This window comes from Heliangelus exortis, chromosome 12 (assembly GCF_036169615.1).
Source record: "Heliangelus exortis chromosome 12, bHelExo1.hap1, whole genome shotgun sequence".
Classification (NCBI taxonomy): Eukaryota; Metazoa; Chordata; class Aves; order Apodiformes; family Trochilidae; genus Heliangelus; species Heliangelus exortis.
The window spans coordinates 19,510,559-19,530,282 of NC_092433.1; the positions used below are offsets into that span (position 1 = coordinate 19,510,559).

The 19,724-nt window shown below is 42.5% G+C and overlaps 2 protein-coding genes across 3 annotated transcripts; one reads left to right on the forward strand and one right to left on the reverse strand.

The window, feature by feature from the left end:
* Positions 1-1,221: 1,221 nt before the first annotated feature.
* IL5RA (interleukin 5 receptor subunit alpha) lies at positions 1,222-10,874 on the reverse strand. The gene is made up of 10 exons (XM_071756364.1): positions 10,336-10,874; positions 9,102-9,247; positions 8,401-8,539; positions 8,181-8,313; positions 7,915-8,105; positions 6,855-7,000; positions 6,123-6,258; positions 4,304-4,400; positions 3,317-3,398; positions 1,222-1,480 (listed from the first exon to the last, which is right to left on the reverse strand). The coding sequence occupies exons 1-10, from the start codon at positions 10,457-10,459 to the stop codon at positions 1,394-1,396; spliced, it is 1,281 nt and encodes a 426-aa protein (XP_071612465.1). The 5' UTR covers positions 10,460-10,874; the 3' UTR covers positions 1,222-1,393.
* On the forward strand, positions 1,378-16,746 carry TRNT1 (tRNA nucleotidyl transferase 1). 2 transcript variants are annotated; one of them, XM_071756353.1, is made up of 9 exons: positions 1,378-1,469; positions 4,628-5,534; positions 11,449-11,605; positions 12,578-12,771; positions 13,276-13,414; positions 13,653-13,779; positions 13,976-14,169; positions 14,334-14,584; positions 15,805-16,746. In XM_071756353.1, the coding sequence occupies exons 2-9, from the start codon at positions 5,478-5,480 to the stop codon at positions 16,051-16,053; spliced, it is 1,368 nt and encodes a 455-aa protein (XP_071612454.1). In that variant the 5' UTR covers positions 1,378-1,469; positions 4,628-5,477; the 3' UTR covers positions 16,054-16,746. The 2 variants fall into 2 exon arrangements, with proteins under 2 accessions (XP_071612454.1, XP_071612455.1); XM_071756354.1 differs by lacking the exons at positions 1,378-1,469; positions 4,628-5,534 and adding an exon at positions 11,262-11,365.
* The last annotated feature ends 2,978 nt before the right edge of the window (positions 16,747-19,724 follow it).

Consider the following 19,724-nt stretch of genomic DNA (forward strand, 5'->3'; position numbering starts at 1 on the left):
AGTGACAAATTTCATGGCAACAATAGGCAGCACCTGCTGAGGTTGTCACTGATGTGAGGACACGAAATGGAAGAGCTGGTTTAAGTCAAAAGTTTGTGGCGACAGAAAAAAAAATGTTTATTTATGCATCTCTGCCCAATGGGGCAGCAGGAGAGTGGAGCATCACCAGCCCTGCACCCTGAAAAAAAGCCCTCCAGGTACAGCACCACTTCTGTTATTCTTGGGGATTTCTGAGGATTTGGGGGAGGACTGTTTGAAATGGCTAAATCCACCAAAACCACTTTTCCAATTCTGATTTTAAGGGGTGGTCAATTCAGATGGAGCCATGCTGCTTCATCCAGATGACAGCTGGCTCACTTATTACAATAATTTTTAATTGTAATAAATTTTAATTGTAATATTACAGTTATTTTTGTAAGAGTTTGGGAACTCCTGTAATGTTCAGCACTGCTGAAAAAATTTGCTTGCTGGGTCAGATCTTTATTTTTATTCTTTGTTAATATGCTCTGGCCAGCTTGACAGACAGGAGGTTTCTTGGAAGTAGAAGAGACTCAGAAAAAACAGAAGAACTTCATGTTCTGCATCCAGAGAGGTCAAAACTCAAGTTGTTCAAGAGGTTTGAAGCAGGTTTATTTGGTAACTCAGTGGATTACACAAGGTATGTAAAAAAATCACAAACAGAAACTCTTGCTGTCTCAAACAGTTTAAGATGGAACAACAGATAGAGAAGAAAAACTGTTTTGCAATATTGGGCTGTGGATTTTCAGTCCCTGAGCTGTGAATTTGCTGTAGGTAATGTGTCTCCTCACAGGCCTGCAGTGCACACAACCCATGCAGCACCCCAGGCCACCTGCAAAAAACTGCTGTGCACACAGACCTGGAGATTTTGGGAGTTGTGGCTGTGGCAGCAAGGTCTTTTTGCAGCACCCAAGGCTATGGGTGAAGGCTGAGTGAGCCCCCACTTCTGTGGTGGATGTGCCATAGGATGCAGCATTGGGGATGAGAGCACTGGGGTGCTCCACAGCTTATTTTACTTTTTTGTTAGTATTTGACCCATCTTGGTCACTGCTGTGGCTGTGGCTGGGTACCTTGCTGCCATACACAGTGATGTGCCAAGTCCCAGTTGTTTGCATCTTGAGTTGTTGGGAGTTATTTAAAACAAAACAAAAATCCAAAAGATGAAGCTGTCAACAAGAAAAAAGCCATTAGCTCTTATCTAGATTTTCCCTGCACAGCTCTTGTACCATGTTCTTCATGCCCTGCTTAAACTGTGGCTCTATTTAATAGCTTCTCATGGTCCTGGTCCTGGTCCCTTGCTGGAAACAGCCACAGCAGCAGTGACATGAAGCCTGCTCTGGTGACACTGGGTGACATCCCCTGGACACACAGCTTCTCAGAAGACAGAGTCATCAAGGACACTGCAGGATTGATCTTCAGCAGAGCTGCCCACCTCGGTCTCTCTGGTGCAGGTAAGTGCTCTCTGGAAAGCAAACACTGCTGGTGAGCTGGGAGGTGAAGGGAGGCTCTCAGCTGAACCCCACTACTGGAGAGAAGTCAAGACATAACCATTTTTAAGCCTCTGTTGAATATTTGTTATGAAACAAATGCTACAAAGCCCACTTAACAGGTTTTGCAGAACACAGTGTTTCAAGTTGGTACATTCAAAGAGAGATTCACCCAAAGTGTTTGGTGAGGTAAAAACTAAGAGCCTTGGGTTCAACAGAAGAATTTCACCAAAAGGGTCACACTCCCACTGAAAGTCTCACAGGGCTGCTCATCACTTCATCCCTCAGGCCAGCAGCCCCAGACCCCCAGATTTCCCATCTGATGTGTTTGGCATCATTCAGTTGGGCAGGGTGGCCCAGCAGACAGCCAGGGGAATTTTTCTGAATTCACAGAGGTGAAGCTCACTTGTGGGGCCAGTTCCCAACCCCTCAGCACAGAGCAGAGTTGATCAAACAAGGGTGCATGGCCAGGGGGACTTTCAGAAGGATGCAGGGAGCAGCAGTGTGATGCTGGGAGCCCACAGGGGTGGTGGGAGCAGAGCTGCTCCCAGGGGCTGAGCAGAGCTCCCACGGGCTGCAGGGGCTTTCAGCAGCTCACCAGGCTGTTTACACTGCAAATTTAGGAACTGAATGGCCACAAGAAACAGCTGCCAGGGGTTTCACTCTCCCAGATGATCTTAGCAGAGACACCAGGGTCATGCTGTCACCTCTCCCTGCTGGTGCCACCACCCTTGCAGCTGTGCAGTGCCAGCAGAAAGCCCCCAGCTGGTGTCTGCTACCCACACTGAGCTCACTTTAAATAAAGCAAGGACTAAAACCAAGGCAGTGCCACTTGGATAATGTGAAACAGCCTTTGCATGCTCACAGTTTCCAGCTGCACTGCTAATATTTGCTATTTCTCTTGTTCTTATTTGTGATACCCTGAGTCGTTTTATTTTACACCAGTGACTTTAATTAAAAACAAACATTATATAATAATCTTTTAAGCCTGTTTCCTTGACCCAGACCATGGCAGAAGAACAATACCCAAACAATCCAACCCCTATTCTAAGGGGACAAATTAAAGTCTAGTTACTGAGCAGCACTTCTCTGGAGCAGACTATGAGGAGCTTGTCTTATCTGCAAGGCAGATGTATTTATCAGGAAGTAATAGCAAACATAATAAGGCTTAAGATCAGCTTAGCAGGAGGACAAAACATTTCCCATTGTTTGGTTTCACAAAATAAATCAGCTCTCCAGGAGCAGATGCATTTCTGTGCAAAAGGCAGAGCTATGGGTACAGCACTGTCTGCCTGAAATTTGATGCACGTTAGAAAAACACTTGATGACAGCACTTAACCCTTCCTCCAACCCAGTGCACTGGGACAGCTCTGACTGATCTGGGGTTTTGTTTGGCTTTAACCCTTCCCAAAACACTTTATCTACAAACAAGGCCAAATCCAGAGCTATTCCAGGCAGGAACCTGTCCTCCACAGAAGAGGTGGCTGCACATCCAGGTGAGAACCCAGCACAGCTGTTAGGATTGCAAGAACAATCTCACAAATTGCTAAATTTGATGGGTAACTGGATGTCAAACTCACAGTCAAGGCTGTGCATGCAATTACATTAACTGCACCCACCTTTTCCCACTTGCACAAGTTCTGCACAGCATGGTTAATATGGGCATTAGAAATGCTTAGAGGTGAAAAAGTAACTGAGTAATAACAAGCTTGATGCTCCCAGCCTTGCAGGGAAAGAGCATCACACAAACAAAAGGGTTCCTTCTGGTAAAAAAAAAAAAAAAAAAAAAAAAGAAAAATAAATTATTTTACCTCATAGTCATTTGGGAAGGGATCTCTGAATTTGTTGCTGGGTGTTGGAATTGGTGGGAACAATTTACTCCATACGTGGTTTCTGCAAGAAAAAACAACCCAGTAGTGAGGGGATGTGAAAGAATTGCTGCTCCTGATGGGTGATGGATCTGACAGGCAGCACTTTCCCTTGCACCACCAGCCCTGCTCAGGCATCACCATCTGACAGAGGCAGCAGAGGTTCAAAAGGGGTCACAGCCACAGCTAAGGGCCCACCCTGTGGCCCAGGCAGTTGTGCCATCCCTGCCAGGACACTTGTGGCCCCAGGGTACATGTGGATGGCACAGAGGTGATTGGCAGAATCTCTGCTGCCCTCTCAGCAGAGAGCTGGGCTGGAAGGTCCCACCCGAGGAGCATTGCTGTGGGGTTCACAGCCAGGAACAGCCTCTCTTGGAGAGAAATTAATTGCTGTGATCTGTCTGTTTGCCCTCGTGTTCTTCCCAGGGGCTGTGTTGTCATCTGCTTTGTTTGGACATTCAAGACAGGTTGCCTCTTGCTCAGACTTTAGTTTTTAGGACATGATCTACCTGTGTCTCTTGGTGGGAGAGCAATTGCAAATAATTGTGTGCTGAGGGAGTGAGGAGGAGGCAAGGAACAGGACCAGAGACAGCTGAGGGCAAACAGTTCTGCTTAGCCCTGTGATAACAACTCCTGCTGGAACCCTGTGAGATGCTCCTCTCCAGCCTGACACTTTTGGCTGGCTCAGACATACAGATGGAGGGGGTTTGTGCTAGCAGGTGCTGCAGAGTGAGCTTTTTCTTGTCTTTGATGTATCCCAGGGTACAGACATCACATTTCAGTTGCTAAAATGCCCTGTTTTGAATAATTACGCTTGAATACCAAATTCTGTGCCCTTTCTTAAAGTTAAGCAGAGCTTGTGACATCCCCCCCCACCTGATGAACACCTGATCCTTAGTTAAACTGAAATTAAAAGGTGATGACACTTACATTTTGCATATTATAGCAACAAGCAGGAATGTGCAGCATGTGGACACACAAAGCACAGCAAGAATCCAGGCTACAGGATTCTCCAGTTTGTTTTGTCCTAAATTTCAAGAAAAAAGAAATATGCCATTTTAGTGCAGATCATTTTAAACACACTTTAGAAAATATTTTATCAGCTGTTTTGTGTGACTATATTCACACCACAAATTAACAAGCAAAGAATGAAGACTTTGTGTGTAGAATTAGAAACAAAACACAGAGCTTCAAGAAGGATTTCCATGAAACTGCATTTCTAATTTCAACAATAAATGTCTTTCATTTTGACAGAAAGAAGAGAACAAGCTGAAAAGTGTGAGGAGCCAGGCCCAGCAGAAGGACAGCAGGGTTTCTCTGACTTCCTAAATTTGCCTGTAAAAAAAGACATCAAAACCCCCTGTGTGTCTGGTGAGCTGGTTGTCAGTTCATCTTCCTGGGAAGAATTTCTCCTCTGTGAGCAGACACAGGCATTTCCATCAAGGTCAATGTTCCTGGTTTGAAAAGGCACTGCTCAGTGACCACAACCATTATTTTTGTGCCCCATTATGCCATCTAAAAGAAACATTTACATTGGACTGCATTTTCAAAAGGCTGCTGAGTCCCTGTGTGGTTTTGATAACCACCTGGCCCATGCATCACTGTGTCAGTGATGTTCCCAGGCTCCTCAGTCCTGAGCACACTGCACAGCAGAGACAGCTCCAGAAGTGCTGCAGCTGACACAAGGGGAGCCCTGAAACCTTCCAGCCTTGCTGGGAAAGCAGGAAGGGGACAGCACAAATGTGCTGTGGTACATCTCAGCCCCAAGCTTGACCTGTGCATCTTTAGAAGTGTGACCCCTCACAATGGCTTTTCACAGGTCCCTCCAGCTTCACAGATGTGATTTGTACTGGGCAGCCCTGTGCAGTTCATCAGGATGTCCAGCTCACCTCACTGCACAAACAATTTTTATCTACTTTTGCTGACTGTAAAGCTTCTAAACAACCTCTTAGAGACAGCTGATGTCAAGGTGCAATTTTTCTAAAGCCTGCTTTGGCAGCAGGTGCCTGCATTTCATGGAGCTTGATCACCACCACACAAGGAAAGGATCTAGAAATGTTCTTGAGTTTGTTTTCTGTTGGAGGATTGCTGCTACAGGACAGGTATGGGCTCAGAAGAGGTCTGCTGGTCTCAAAGCTGGTCTCATCTGAATATTTCCCAGGTAGGTGCATGAGGTTAATGAACAGGCCCAGTCTGGTTAATTAATGGTCCACCTGGCTGCCTGGATGAGTGGTCAAGTGACTGAGCCTCTCTTCCCAGGGACTTGTCAGTGCCATTGAGCCAGGTGGGAAGGTCAAGGTGTGCTCTTAAGAGTAAGGCAGCAAAACACCAGCAGGTTCAGTCACATTCACCAGCAAACAGAGAACAAGAGAAAAGTGCAGTAAACAGGAGAGCATTTGGGACATGGGGTGGGGTTTTTTTGTGAAAATCAGGAAGTTAAGCAAGTCAAAAGATAAGAGCAAAGGAGGATGTCTAAGAAGAAACAGCTGATAACATGCCATGATAAGGAAACTGTTATTTCCAAAAAAACATATTTAGCAAGCAGGAAATATAGTGGGGCACAGAATATAGTGGGGCAAATTATCATGTTTCAAAGATGGTAAAACCATGCTTTCCCCTCCCTCTCCTCACCCCAACATCTTGGATTCTGTTGAAAATACTTGGTGTTACACTTGCTCATGATGGGGCAGCATGTGCTTTCCAGCAGTGCAATAATACTCACTACTAGGCAGTATCATGTCATTCTTACCAACATAAATAATCTCACTCCAGTCACTCCAGAATCCTCTGGCAGAACACGTGTGGTGATTAGCTCTTATTTGTAGGGAATATTGGCTGGTAACATCAACCCGTAATCTGAAGTCATTTGAGGATATTTTCAGAATCTGTTAGGAAAAAAATACTGTACTGTAAGACTCAAGACTAAACAGTTCAGAAAACAAATTTTAATCATTTTTATCTTTTTGTAACTCCTTCACTAGAAGAACATTGAGCATCTGGCCTTGCTTTTCAAGTAACTTCTTCATTTTTATAGCTGTATTTTTTCTCATACATGAGTGTTTCAGGACAAATTCTTGAAAGGTGCCTCTTCTTTTCATTTTTCCTTAAGACACTTAGTGCTGAATTTTCAGAATTGTCCATTCTCTGACTGTTCTAAACCCATCTGCCTAAAAGTAAATAATTGCAATTTTGTCCTTCTCTCTTGTGGATAGTTTGTGGCAGGCATAAATGGCATCAGAAAAAGAGGAGAAAATTAAAACTGATGAGATTTTGACTTTGCTGAAGCCTGGTCACAAAAGGGACACAAGTTCCACCACAAGTCTATAGTTTCAAAACTGTACTAATAGCACATTTCATTTTAAATGTTTTAAAATTGAGGGTTTTTTCAGCAGGCTGCATAAAGGCAGATTGTAGCTCTACAGGACAGTGAGCTCAGAGACAGGCATGGGATGTATTATGTGGGCAGCAGAGAAGCAATTACCTGCTTGTTACCTGACTTCAAGTTGAGGAGGTAAAGTTCATATTCAAAACATTCCTTAGGGAAAGGAGAAATTGGCTTCTCCCAAGTGGCCAGGAGATCATTTTCCTCTAGGAATACAGTGACATTTCTGGGAACATTCACTTTCTCTACAAAAAGAAAACTGTACTGGTAAGTTATTTATAGAGCAATGTTTAAATACTAAGAACTGGAGCACTTTATAATCTGATAGTTTCCAAGTAGGACCTATAATCCTTCATATTTTGAACAGAAAAGATAAGGCTTTAGGAAGAGTAACTATACTGGAGAAGATAGTTTAGGGATAAGTTTTAAAAATCCACTTAAAAGGTTTGGAAACTGACATTAATGGTGGGGGAATTTATCAAAATAATTTTCAAGAAAGTGTGGAATTACTAATAAAAGAAAAAAAAAAAAAAAGCCTAAACCATGTAACCAGGGAAGTTACTGAAAACTGAAACAAATGAAAAAAAATGGATCAGCAGCTATTATGGGAAGGATTTCTAAAACGAAAGTGTATCTATTGTTTTATCTGACTGAACTATGAAGAAGGGAAGAGTTGTCTGTTTACAAAAACATGTAAACAGCATGGAAGTAGTGAAGGAAGTGAAATTATTTGAGTGGATGGAAGGTGATGGTCATAGCTGACACCACCTTCTATTCAACAGCTCAGTGCTTTTCTTTACAAGGACATGGTAACATCATGCAGGGTTTTTTTACTTTTAAAGAAAGGCTGTAAAATAAAAAGTAGTGAAAATTGTACTTGAAGGTATGTTGACTAAATCAACTGAAAATTAATAATGGAAATAATGCTTTGGCTAACAAACAGAGTAACTGTTTTCTATTTTAAAGTTAGTTAAAAGCATCCATTTCTGCCTTATGATCTTTCCAGTGTCATTAAGATGTCTAAGCAAAGCCAACGTGTTTTCACCTGCATCAAGAACTATTCAGTAATATTCCATCACAAATATTCTGATAATCCTCTAGATGTTTTTAATTTTAAAAATGTGTATTTTTGTGTATTTTATTATTTATATTTACTCACCAATGGCATTTTGGTTAAATAGTTGCTGAAAAGGTTTGATTGCAGCATACTTGCTAGACCCATTAATGTGTATTACAATGAGATTGTCAAGCCCTTCAGGATCAATGTGAGTCACTGAAAATCTGCACTCAGTATTCCTGTTCCACTTGTCTTTGATATAATCTTGGCATCGTTCAGTGTACGTCTCATACCTGCATTAAAACACTTGTGAGACATGATGCTCTTACACAAATCCACTGCTGACTAAAACAGGAGAAAACACCAACCTGTAAAATAGAAAGTACTCTGTATCTTCTGGTGCCCCTTGGCCAGGCAGCCAAGTGCAGTGGAGAGAAACAGTACTAGAAATGGTGATGTGGGTAACACAGGACAGATCAGTGACTGACGTCTCTGGAGCACCTGCAGAGCCAAGGAATTTTAAAGAAGAAGAAAAATCTTTTTCATAAAAGTCACAAGAACTCAGACCTCCCTGGCATTTTTTCTTACCTGGCAGAGGCAGGAGTGTTTCCTTCACCCAGTCACTTCTCCCCTGAAGGTCCTCGTGGAGAAGCAGTGTCCGAACACACGCGGAGAAACCGTTGTGAAGTGGAGCTGTTCGGATGCTGTGGGTCTTCCTTGTGTCATACTTGGAGGAAAAAAAAATCAAAAATCACATAAGCACCACATGTAATGGAAGCTGAATCAAGGGACCTGCAGAGACTGATTCAGTCCTTGAAAGAGGCAAACTGGCCAGCTTAGCTGGTTAAGTGTATAGAACTAGAGAGTACAAGTAATCCACACAAGAAGTGTGCAGGGTTTCTCATTTAAGACAGCAGGACCTTTATCTTACAAAAAATTATCTATAGCATAGAGCTGTGATGAAATGTGGTCTGACATTTTAATGATCTCCTGGCATTGCTGTGAATTAAGTGAGCTGATTTCAATGGGGGTGAAACTTAAACCCAGTTTGCAGCTTCCTTACAAGATGGATCCCAACAGAGACTGCACGTCCCAGGCCAGCCCTTGTCCCAGCAGAGCTGTACCCAGGAGCACAGCTGGAAGGGTATCTCCAGTGCTCCTGCTATTTGTTTCTGATAAAGATGATAAATTCAACGTGCCAGTCATTCAGCAGATATGCCGTGCCTCAATATGTTTAACTCAACAGGAATTTAACCTTCTTAGGATACTGGACTTATTTTTTATCTTACCTCTTCAGGCACAGGGCTTAGGATTTTCACATCATATCTAATAGTGTAGTTTTTTTGTTCTTGATGAGGGTTTGGTTTCCAGTGTAAAACTACTTGTGCTAATGCAGAGACTGTAAGGGTGAAGTTAACAGGTGGGAAAACCTGAACTGAAAGGAAGAAAACAAAATTATTCATTACATAGTAATCCAGTGAATTGTTTAGAGCAATAGGTATTTACAAGCAGTAAGCAATGCAAGCAAATGATTTTTCATATTCTCTACAGCTTCTTTAAAATTGTTTCTAATACTTGAAAAAGATCCTTAAATGACAACCAAAACTTCATCAAATAGAGTCTACTTAAAACTTAGCTTAAAAATTATTTCTTACAACAGTTTCAGCTTTGAAGCCCACAATGATATATTGTGTTTGGCTTAGTAATTGTTCAGGCTTTTCAACTTGTTCATCATGGCCACAGAGGCAGAGGTGGAATCTGTATTGGAACAGGGCTGATCAAGTCATCAGCAACTCTCAGCCACATAAGTGTGGCAGTAGACCATAAAGTGGGGGCTTTCTGAGAGAAGGCTGACAGCCACCAGAGGTTGTATATGAGAGAGGAAATAAGCTGATGAACAGAGGAATTAAGCACAAGTGGAAGAAAACATAGAAGGATGGGAGTGGTAATTTAAAACGACTGGATTCCTGGAGTTCATATGGAAATGAGGAAGATCTCATGCTGGGGGAAAATGTTAGCATATAAATGGCAAGGCAATGAAATAATCAATCTACCCTGCTCCATATTTAGAGTTCTTCAGAGCCTGTGCTCCCTTAGTGCCATCTCCAAGGTAGCTGAAGGACACCAGTCCCCACTTCTCCCATGAGCTCACCCTTGGACACCCAGAAGTTAAATTTTCAAGCATGCACCTTTCAAAACCCTGACATGAACCACCCTGAGGTGCTTCCCTAAAAAACATTCCTCATCGAGATGCCCACAAAAACTGGTTGTTGATACACCAGGACCATGCTGGGGAAACTTTGTGTCATCATGGTTGGGCAGCTAACTGCAGTTTTGTTCCTGGAAGTAATACGGCCATCTGGAATAATGCCTTTGCTCTGGCTGGATTATGTCTTTGGATAAGCCAAGGCAGGAATAGTGTCTGTCCCAGAGGCAAGTGGCATGGCACAGTTTGCCTCATGGTTCATGGTCACTCATTGTCACCCACCCGTTGTCATGCTGGTAGGAAGGAAGATTCCTTACCTCCTGCATTGGGAGCTGCCTTTGGTTGAACCAAGTTCGTCGTCCAAAGAAGGATCAGAAAAACTCTGAGCATGCTGACCACAGTTTTTAGATGGTTAAAGAGATGAGCCATGTCCCAGCACATGAGCTGTGTCACCGTTTTACAGAGGTTACAGCAAAAAATGAACACAAGCCCCCAGTGTTAAGAACACAAACCACAGAATTGCAGCATCTCTCCGTGGAGAGGACAGAGTCAAGTTCAGGTAAAATGGCTTTCAGCAGAGTCCCATTTACTCCAAGAAGAGAAATAACCATATTTTTAGCTGCCACTGAATACAAAATGGCTACTTACTAGAATTTACTTTCCAGTTTCTGTTTCAATAAAGCTCACTAAAGAAGCTCTGCTCATCTCAAGGGTAATTCTCCAGTGTTATTTAGTAGATATAAAAGAAACTTGTATCTAATTTAAATGAACGTCTATTTTTAATGCTTAAAACCAGCATGTTCTTGGGCTTCCTAGGGATTGTTTCATGAAGTACTGGGAAAAAAAAAATAAACACCTGTGTGTAATCACTCATGTACAACCCAATACAAACACCGTGGAAATACAGAACAGCAGCTTTCCAAAATGGTACAACTGAAGAGAAATACACCCTCCCAGCTCAACACTGGGGCACTACAGCAATTGCTTGGATGGAAAACGTTAATATTCCTGAACCTCCAATAAATAACCCATTTCCACTGCACAGCAACAGCGCTGAGGAGCCCGGGTCCCCCCATCTCCCCTCAGCGGGGCCGGCGGCCCCGCTGAGGGGAGATGGGGGGGAACCCGGGCTCCTGAGATAAAGGCGAGTCCGAACTTCAGAGACTGGGAAGGCTCCGAGCTCCAGAGATAGGAAAGGATCCGAATTCCAGAAGTAGAGGAGGGCCCGGGCTTGGTTCCGCCTCACGCCGGGGAAAGGGGCGGTCCGGTCCCGGTCGCTCTGCCGAGCTCATCGCCCGGCGCCGGGGCGGAGGAAGGCGGGAGGGAGCGGTTCGTCAGCTCCATCGGGTGCGTTGTGTTTGAGGGGAAAGGGGTATCGGGAGGGTTGGGGGATAATCGGGTGTTGTCTGACTGTTGGTGTTTCTCCTCAGATGTGGGCTGAGGTTCTGCACGGAAGGGCCGGATTGTTGCGGCTGTTGCCGCCGCTCCGGCTGAGGCACGGAGGAGGAGGAGGTGGTTTGGGCGCCATGAAGCTGCAGTCGCCTCAGTTCCAGGCGCTCTTCACGCCGGGGCTGCGCAGCGTGGCGGGTGAGTACGGAGGAGGGGAAGGGCTGAGCTGAGGCAAAAAAATGCCCCCGGAATTAGGAGGGGGGAAAAAAAATGGCCCCGCTGGAAAGGTGAAGCCATGGAGTCGAGGCTTTGCAGCTGCGATCTGCTGAGCAGGGGATGGAGGAGGCGGCTCGGCTCTGGAGGGAGGTGGGGTTGTTCAGCATGGAGGACAGGAGACCTGAAAATGCTACAGGTTCTGGGGAGGAGTGTTTTACAAGAGTATGTACCCATAAAACCGGGGATTAATGGCAGTAAACTGGAAGAGGGAGGGTCAGGTTGGACATTGGGAAGAAATTCTTTGGTGTGAGGGTGCTGATCCCCTCAGGTTGCCCCCAGAAGCTGTGGCTGCCCCATCCCTGGCAGTGTTGAAGGTTGGATGGGGCTTGGAGCACTCTGGGCTGTGGGAGGTGTCCCAGACCATGGCATCTGGTTGGAATTAGGTGATCCCGACAGCCCCTTCCAACCCACACCAGTCTGGGATCCTATGGAGCAGCTTTTGGCCTGGTGGTGGGTGCTGCAGGGCAGCTCTGGTCACTGTCACTTTGAAATGACTCCAAAGTACCTGGCAGAGCTCAGGCTTCTGTCGTGGGGTTTTGCATCCTGAAGAAATCTGGGTCCCAGTTCACTGTGCTGTGCCATAAGTAAGCTGAGCACGTTTCCCTGCTAAAAGTGTTCAGCCCAGAGCTCTCCAGTACGGATAAGCAGCCTGTTAATGCTTATGTTACCAGAAATGCCCCCAATAAACGTGTGAGAAATGGCTGAGAAAGGTACACGTGGGAGGTTAGCTGTGTACTGATTTAGTGCATTTTGCATGAGGTGCACACATAGTACTCTGCTGACTATTTGAGTGTGTATTCTCACATCTATGATTTTATTTTGTGGAAAGCTAGGTTATGGCTGACAGTGGCTTTTATTTTAGAGAGTGCTTTATGATTTTCCTTTTCTTCCCAGAACTGTTTGAAAAGAAAAACTATGAGCTGAGAATAGCAGGAGGTGCTGTCAGGGATTTGCTGAGTGGAATGACACCACAAGATATAGATTTTGCCACTACAGCTACACCAGCAGAGATGAAGGAAATGTTCACATCTGCTGGTGTTCGTATGATCAATAACAAAGGAGAAAAACATGGGACCATTACTGCCAGGGTGAGTTTATGATTTGACTTGGAGCTTTTCTAACTGTGTCTGTGAACGTGCAGTGTATCCTGTAGAAAACTGGTAGTGTGCTCCTTCTGTGTTGAAATAGCACTCCAGAAGTTTAAATGTGATGCTGCTTTAAAATATGGAGGTATTTTCAATTACTTATTGTATGTAGAATTCAATTATTCACCATATTTTACCTCTGCATAACCAATTTGCACTGCTCTGTCATCACTAGTAGAGATAATGTGGGCTGCTCAGATAGTGTGAGTGAGTTGATCTGAGTGTTTCCTGCTCCTGATTTCCCAAATTTTCTCTACCTTGCTCATTCTTCTGCCTCTTACTCTGTCTTCTGCAGGGAAATTTCCCAATTACCTGCCCTGTTTAAAAACTTGGTATGTGTTGATTTGCATGTATCCAGCTTGAGCACTGTCTACAAACTGAAAAAATTCAGCTTTTACTTTTGTATTGGTGATTGTGTTCAAGTAACAATGTCTGTGGGATTTTCAGCTCCATGAAGAGAATTTTGAAATCACTACTCTGAGGATAGATGTTGTCACTGATGGACGACATGCAGAGGTTGAATTCACCACTGACTGGGAAAAGGATGCTGAAAGGAGGGATCTGACTGTCAATTCCATGTTTTTAGGTAAATTCTTCCAAAAGCAAGTATTTAGATGGAATGCTGCTTTTGAGATTAGGCTGACAAATTCTCTCAGCTTGTTTCAGTTTTATTTCTGCTGCTGTCAGCTGGGAGATCTGTACAAATACATCAGATGAGCTGACAGACCAGGTCAAATCACTCAACTTGCTTCCTCTGCTTTCATATCACAGTGTTTGATTGTATCAGCCAGGATGGTAATTTTTTTTTCTTCTTGTTTTTCTAGGTTTGGATGGGATGCTGTATGATTTTTTTAATGGCTATGAAGACTTGAAAAACAAGAAAATCAGATTTGTGGGAAAGGCAAGTGAGAGAATACAAGAAGATTATTTACGAATCCTAAGATATTTCAGGTATTAGAATTTTACCTTTCCTAGATAAAGAAATGAAGTGTAGAAAGTTTCAAAAACATGCAAAAAATATCAGTGATGTAAAAAGAGTTGTAATTGTCATGTTGCTAGGTTTCCTCTCCTATTATAAGTAAATAATAATCAGTAATAAATGGAAAAATTGTTCTCAGCCCAACATTCAGAGGTTTTGTTTGGGCAGGTTCTATGGAAGGATCGCTGAAAAACCTGGTGATCATGAACCCAGTACACTGCAAGCAATTAAAGAAAATGCCAAAGGTTTGGCTGGAATATCAGGAGAGAGGATCTGGGTGGAACTGAAAAAAATTCTTGTTGGAAACCATGTGAATCATTTGGTTCGCCTGATGTATGAGCTGGATATTGCCCAGTACATAGGTAAAGTGACATGAAGATTGATTTCCTACTCCTGTATCATAAGTAAACAAAAAAGTAGCATTTTTACCCAGAAGGAAATTAGGTTTTTATTTGTTGTCCTGTGTTAACACCCACGTTTCTCATTAACACTCTTTCTTTCACTTTTTTTGTGTGCATCCCTTCAGGACTGCCACTGGATGGGAATTTAGAGGAATTTGACAGAGTCACAAAAAATACTCAAAACCTGTGTCCCAAACCAATGACTGTCCTGACATCACTGTTCAGTGTGAAAGATGATGTCACAAGTCTTGATCTGAGGCTGAAAATCTCAAAAGATGAAAAAAACCTTGGCCTTTTTTTAGTGAAGTACCGACAAGAGTTAACCAAAGCTACAGGTCCAGAACCACTTAGGCCATACCAGGACTTTATCATGGATGTAAGTGTAGTTCATATTGCTTCATTTTGGTTCTTCACACTAAACTGAATTTCTGGTTTTACAAAGCAGCAGAGATGACAATATCTAGGGAAAAAAAAATAAAATAAAGGCCTCAAGTTGTCCAGTAAGAGCCTTTGCAGTGTCAGGCTTGTTTATTGGCCCTGGGCAAATCTTTGCCAGGGTTTTAAAACTCTGGTATTTTTGTCAGGAATGTGAGTTGTGACAAAAGCTATTAGGTAGGTATGGATTGCTCCTGTGTAAAACTGTCACAGTAACTGGGAGAATGTCTGTATTATTGAGACCAATTACTGAGGTGGAGTTATTTCGTGTGGTTTTCCCCTTTGTTTCTCCTCTGATTAGGGGGGGCAAAAGTTAAAGAGAGCTGTTACAAATGTCCTGGCATATTTCTGCAGCATAAAGCAGAAATTTTGGTGTAAGAATATTGTGTTCCTTTAACAGAGTTAAGGCTTGGAAGAGGAATAGGTAGAAGACATTTCTACTTGAATTGAAAAGCTTTATTCTTTCCCATCCAAAACACCAAGGCTTTAATTTTTAAGGAATTAATTGAAACTAAATAAACTAGTTGCTAAAACTGTTTTTAGCAGATCTGAGCATCTTGTAGTGATATTTTGGCTGGGTTTAAAAGCCTGCCTTTCAGTCAGTCTGAAAAATGGCATATTCCTGCCATTCCTGCAGCAGAATTTCCCTGTGGACATACCCAGGGACTGAGAGGCTGCTGTCCAGCCCTGGACAACCTCCCCTTCTGCATTAGAACCCGAGGCAGCTTTTGATGTGAAATGGAGCTCCTTGACTCATTACTGGAAAGCTGGTGCAGCTCCTGGAACCTTGGTCTGTGTTTTTCTGAGTGCTGTGTAGCAGGACACTGTTCCACAGCAAAGTTCAGGTCACTTTCAGGTGAAATTCTGCACTTTTATGGCAATCCCTGAGACTGAAGGCAGCAGAGCACGGGCTCAGGGAGGGTAAAGGTTCCTCTCCAGTCAGAGGCTGCAGATAATGTTGCAGCTTCTTCCTGGAATGCAGGAAGTCCCCAGGGATCTCCTAAGAAGTGAGGACTGAGTTTTGAAAGTTGTCATCCTTGGTTTCATAGTCCCAGCTTGCTGTCCAGGTGCTGCCTAATGGGATGTCATGGGAATAAGGGACTGCTGAGGGCACTTGGAGCTCTTTGCTGCTGTTTCACTGGGAATCCTCTTTCCTTCTAGTCCCGGGAAGCCAATACAAACTCCAGGATCTGTGAGCTTCTGAAATACCAAGGAGAGGAACAACTTCTAAGAGAACTGCAGCAATGGACAATTCCTTCTTTCCCTGTTAGTGGCCATGACTTAAGAAAAATGGGAGTGTCTTCTGGAAAAGAAATTGGAGCAGTGCTACAGCAGTTAAGGGATGAATGGAAGAAGAGTGGATACCACATGGATAAAGAAGAACTCCTGAGTTGCCTTAAGAAGTTGTAAACCCAAGTGATACTGGAGAACTGTTTGAGCCCTGCTGGAAGTCTGGGATACCAGGGAATGCTTTGCCACTGTACTCAGAGCCAGTACAGCATTTGTCACACTTAAGATCTGCAGACAACACAGTTTCCCTGTTACTGATTTGTAATTTCTGCAAGGAGAGGTTTAATTTTGTAGGGATGTAAACGTTATTTGCCAAGTTCTGCATTCTCTACTTCTCTTCTTTTTGGTGTACTGTAGGCATAAATATTTACTACTTTCTCTTGACCCTGAGGCACTAGGGATAACACCAAGGTTTTTTCTCATTCTGGGACAAAAGACAAATCTGACGAAAAAAAAAAGGTGTTTCTAAATTTCATATTAAATCCTGGGGGTTTTTTTCTGCAGAAGGCAGAAGGCCTTCTCTCTTTGCTGAGAAGGGCAAAGTGTGTGGAAAGAATGAACCCTTCAGTGTTTTTGTAGTTAAACCTAAAAGTCAGGTTGAAATTCTTCAGCAGTTCCCAGGCAGCCTTACTGTGTGAAATGATCCTGTTTTCTGGAAAGATTTTTATTTTCCCTAATTCCAGAATCAGGTCTAGATTACAAGGATGACTTAGCTGGGTCAGTATCATGAACTTCTTGTCTCTGTAGTAGTTTCTCAGTAACTTTTCTATTGCCAAGTAACAAAATCCATGGAAAACTGGTGAAAATTTTCAACTTTATGTGTGAAAGACAATGTTAACAGCAGCAGGGGAGGGAGATCCATGTTCCATGTCTTCCTGCACACTGTGTTCTGCATTGAGCAGTTTTCTACTGTTCCAGAGTGAATCTTAACTTTTCTTTTAGTCTAAGGAAGGCTCCTCTCTGATGTTCAGCCCTTCTGTGTTAACTTTGTTGGGATTATTTTGGGAAGAAGTCACAGCAGGGTCTCCCCTGTGTTGTTTCTGTGGGAATTACCTTCTGTTTCTTCACCCTGGACAGATCCATGTTAGAGATGCACTCTGAAAACAGTTCCAAAGGAAACTGTAAATACTTCACCCCTTCAGAATTAATGAAGAAATATATCAAGAACATTTTGGGAAATGAGAAAAGGAAAGGGATTTGAGTATCAGTTAAAGCTGATGAGGGAAAGAAACTTGGAGAGTTGTTTGCCCTTGGTACCTGGTAACATCCCTGGCTTTTTTTGTGTGCTTTTTAAACAAGAATCTCAAGAAAACAGCTCTGTGTGAGAGCAGTGCTGGTGTGTATAAATTTTACTGCAGATTTGAGTTTTCCTACAAAACCTGGGGTACCCAATAAAATTGTTGGGCTTCCTTTTCCTCACACCCCATTTTGCAGTGCTGGATGGCAGTAGTACCAGAGCAGTGCTACAACCAAGCAGCAGTTTTGCTTCTATACAGACAACTTTCAATCTGCTTTTTATTTCTTTTCTTTCCTAGGAAGTCAGTTACCTTAAATAAATTAATCTGAAGGTACCTGGGAACTTCAGGAAGACAGCAAGGGAACAAAAAAAGTGCTGGTTTTGGCTGTTAATCAGGTAAATCTCATAAGAACATGATGGGGTTTGATTTAATTATGTAATTAAGCTGAAGCCTCCTTGTGCAATTCGTGGAACTACTGGAAGCTTGGGAGGGAGGCAAGTGAGGAAATGCAGAGCTCTGGTAGAACTCTTCACAAAAACTACACCCTTTAGGCAACTTGTGTGGAGCTGGTAAAATCTTGATGTTACCCAAAAGTGCTGCCAGTTGGGTTGGGCTCTGCTTGAAGGATTTTGAAGGACAGGATTTGAAATCTTGTCAATCTCCAGCACCTGTGAAAAGCAGCAGCAACAGCTTCTTCTGAAGCAGCCTCATGAAACGCTCCTGCCTGGAATCCAGCAGAATCAGCACTTGGGCTCAAATTGCTAATTTAAGCTCCAGGTTTCCAGGTGATCTGTGGAGCATCTCTCATTTCAGAGAAATTAAAAAATAAAACTGCACTAGATCAAAAGGAGCATACCTAAAGCAAGCAGTACCACCTTAAAATAATGGTTTGAACACCAATTACACCTCTTAAAACAACGTGTTTGAATAAATGCTTTTTATAGAATACAAACTATTTAAATATCAAGTGAGGAGGTAAGAGGTGAAGCCATTTGATGGTTAAGTGGCCAAGTGAAGTACTCCAGGGGGCTGCCTGAGTACTGAAGTGGTATTTGCAATGTTTTCATTACAGTTACACCTTGGAAAAAACCACGTGGCTTTTGCTGGTTCAGCCCTGTCCAAAACAAGTGGGCAGGGGTTGTGTCATTGCTCTTGGGTTTTCTTGGGAAAAAAAAAATGTTAAAAGATGCTCCCTATGCCTGTCCCTGGGGAGAGGATACTGCTCAACAAGTAAGAAATCTGGTGGGGTGTTTTTATACACAAAGACACATCTATATACTGGGATCTGGGACTGGTTGGTTGGTTTTTCTGTATGTAACATAGATGTACAGATATTTATGTATATTTATATTTATACACAGATATTTATGTATATTTATATACAGACACACAGAGAGGTAGGAGCACAACAGATAGATGGATAAATTAGATAGAAAGATGGATACACAGAGATGGGAACACAGACACTGGGAGCTGGGATTGAGCTAATATATAGCCCATATACATATATAGCTAATATATACATGTATATATAGCTAATACACATAGGTGTATATGGATACATAAAAACACACATACTGGGAACTTTGGTGTATACACACACACACACACACACACACACAGACACACACAGGGAACTGGGCTGGGGTTTTATGTGTAAATATATACATACAGCCAAGAATATATACTGGGATCTGGCACTGGTTGTGGGGATTTTTATTTATTTAAATAATTATGTTTACACTCACATACACATTAGGAGCTGGAGCTTTTACATATATACTGCTGTATACATTTCTATATTTATACATACATGAACACAGAGACTGGGAGCTGGAGCTGGTTTGTGTATATATTTGTATATATTTAAATATCCACAAACATACCCAGGTATATATGTACTGGGACCTGAAACTGGTTTTGTATTTATCTCCACACCATAAGGGGTATATACAGACATATGCTGTGTGGCTGGGTTAGGTTATGTACCCAGGGGAGTTGCTTGTGTTTGTGGGTTTTTTTTGTTTAAATTGTTGTTTTGTTGGTTTTGGTAAGTGTATATGTATATATATATATATATACACACACATATATATATATATATATATACACACACACACATATACTGGGACCTGGTTTGGTTTTGTTTTTTAATATTTAGATACTGAAACAAGACAACACAAGCATGGTCACTGGGACTGTTTTTTGTTGTTCTGGTGTTATATACATATATATCTATATGTTTATACATATATATATATTTATATACACACACACAGCTTACACAGACACCCATGCTGAGACCTGGGGCTTTAGGGGTTTTATGTATATGTGTGTGTGTGTGTGTGTATATATATACATGTGTGTGTGTGTGTTTGTGTGTATATATATATGTGTGTGTGTATATATATGTGTGTGTGTATATATGTGTGTGTATATATGTGTGTGTGTGTATATACGTGTGTGTGTGTGTATATACGTGTGTGTGTATATATGTGTGTGTGTATATATATGTGTGTGTTTGTGTATATATATATGTGTGTGTGTGTATAT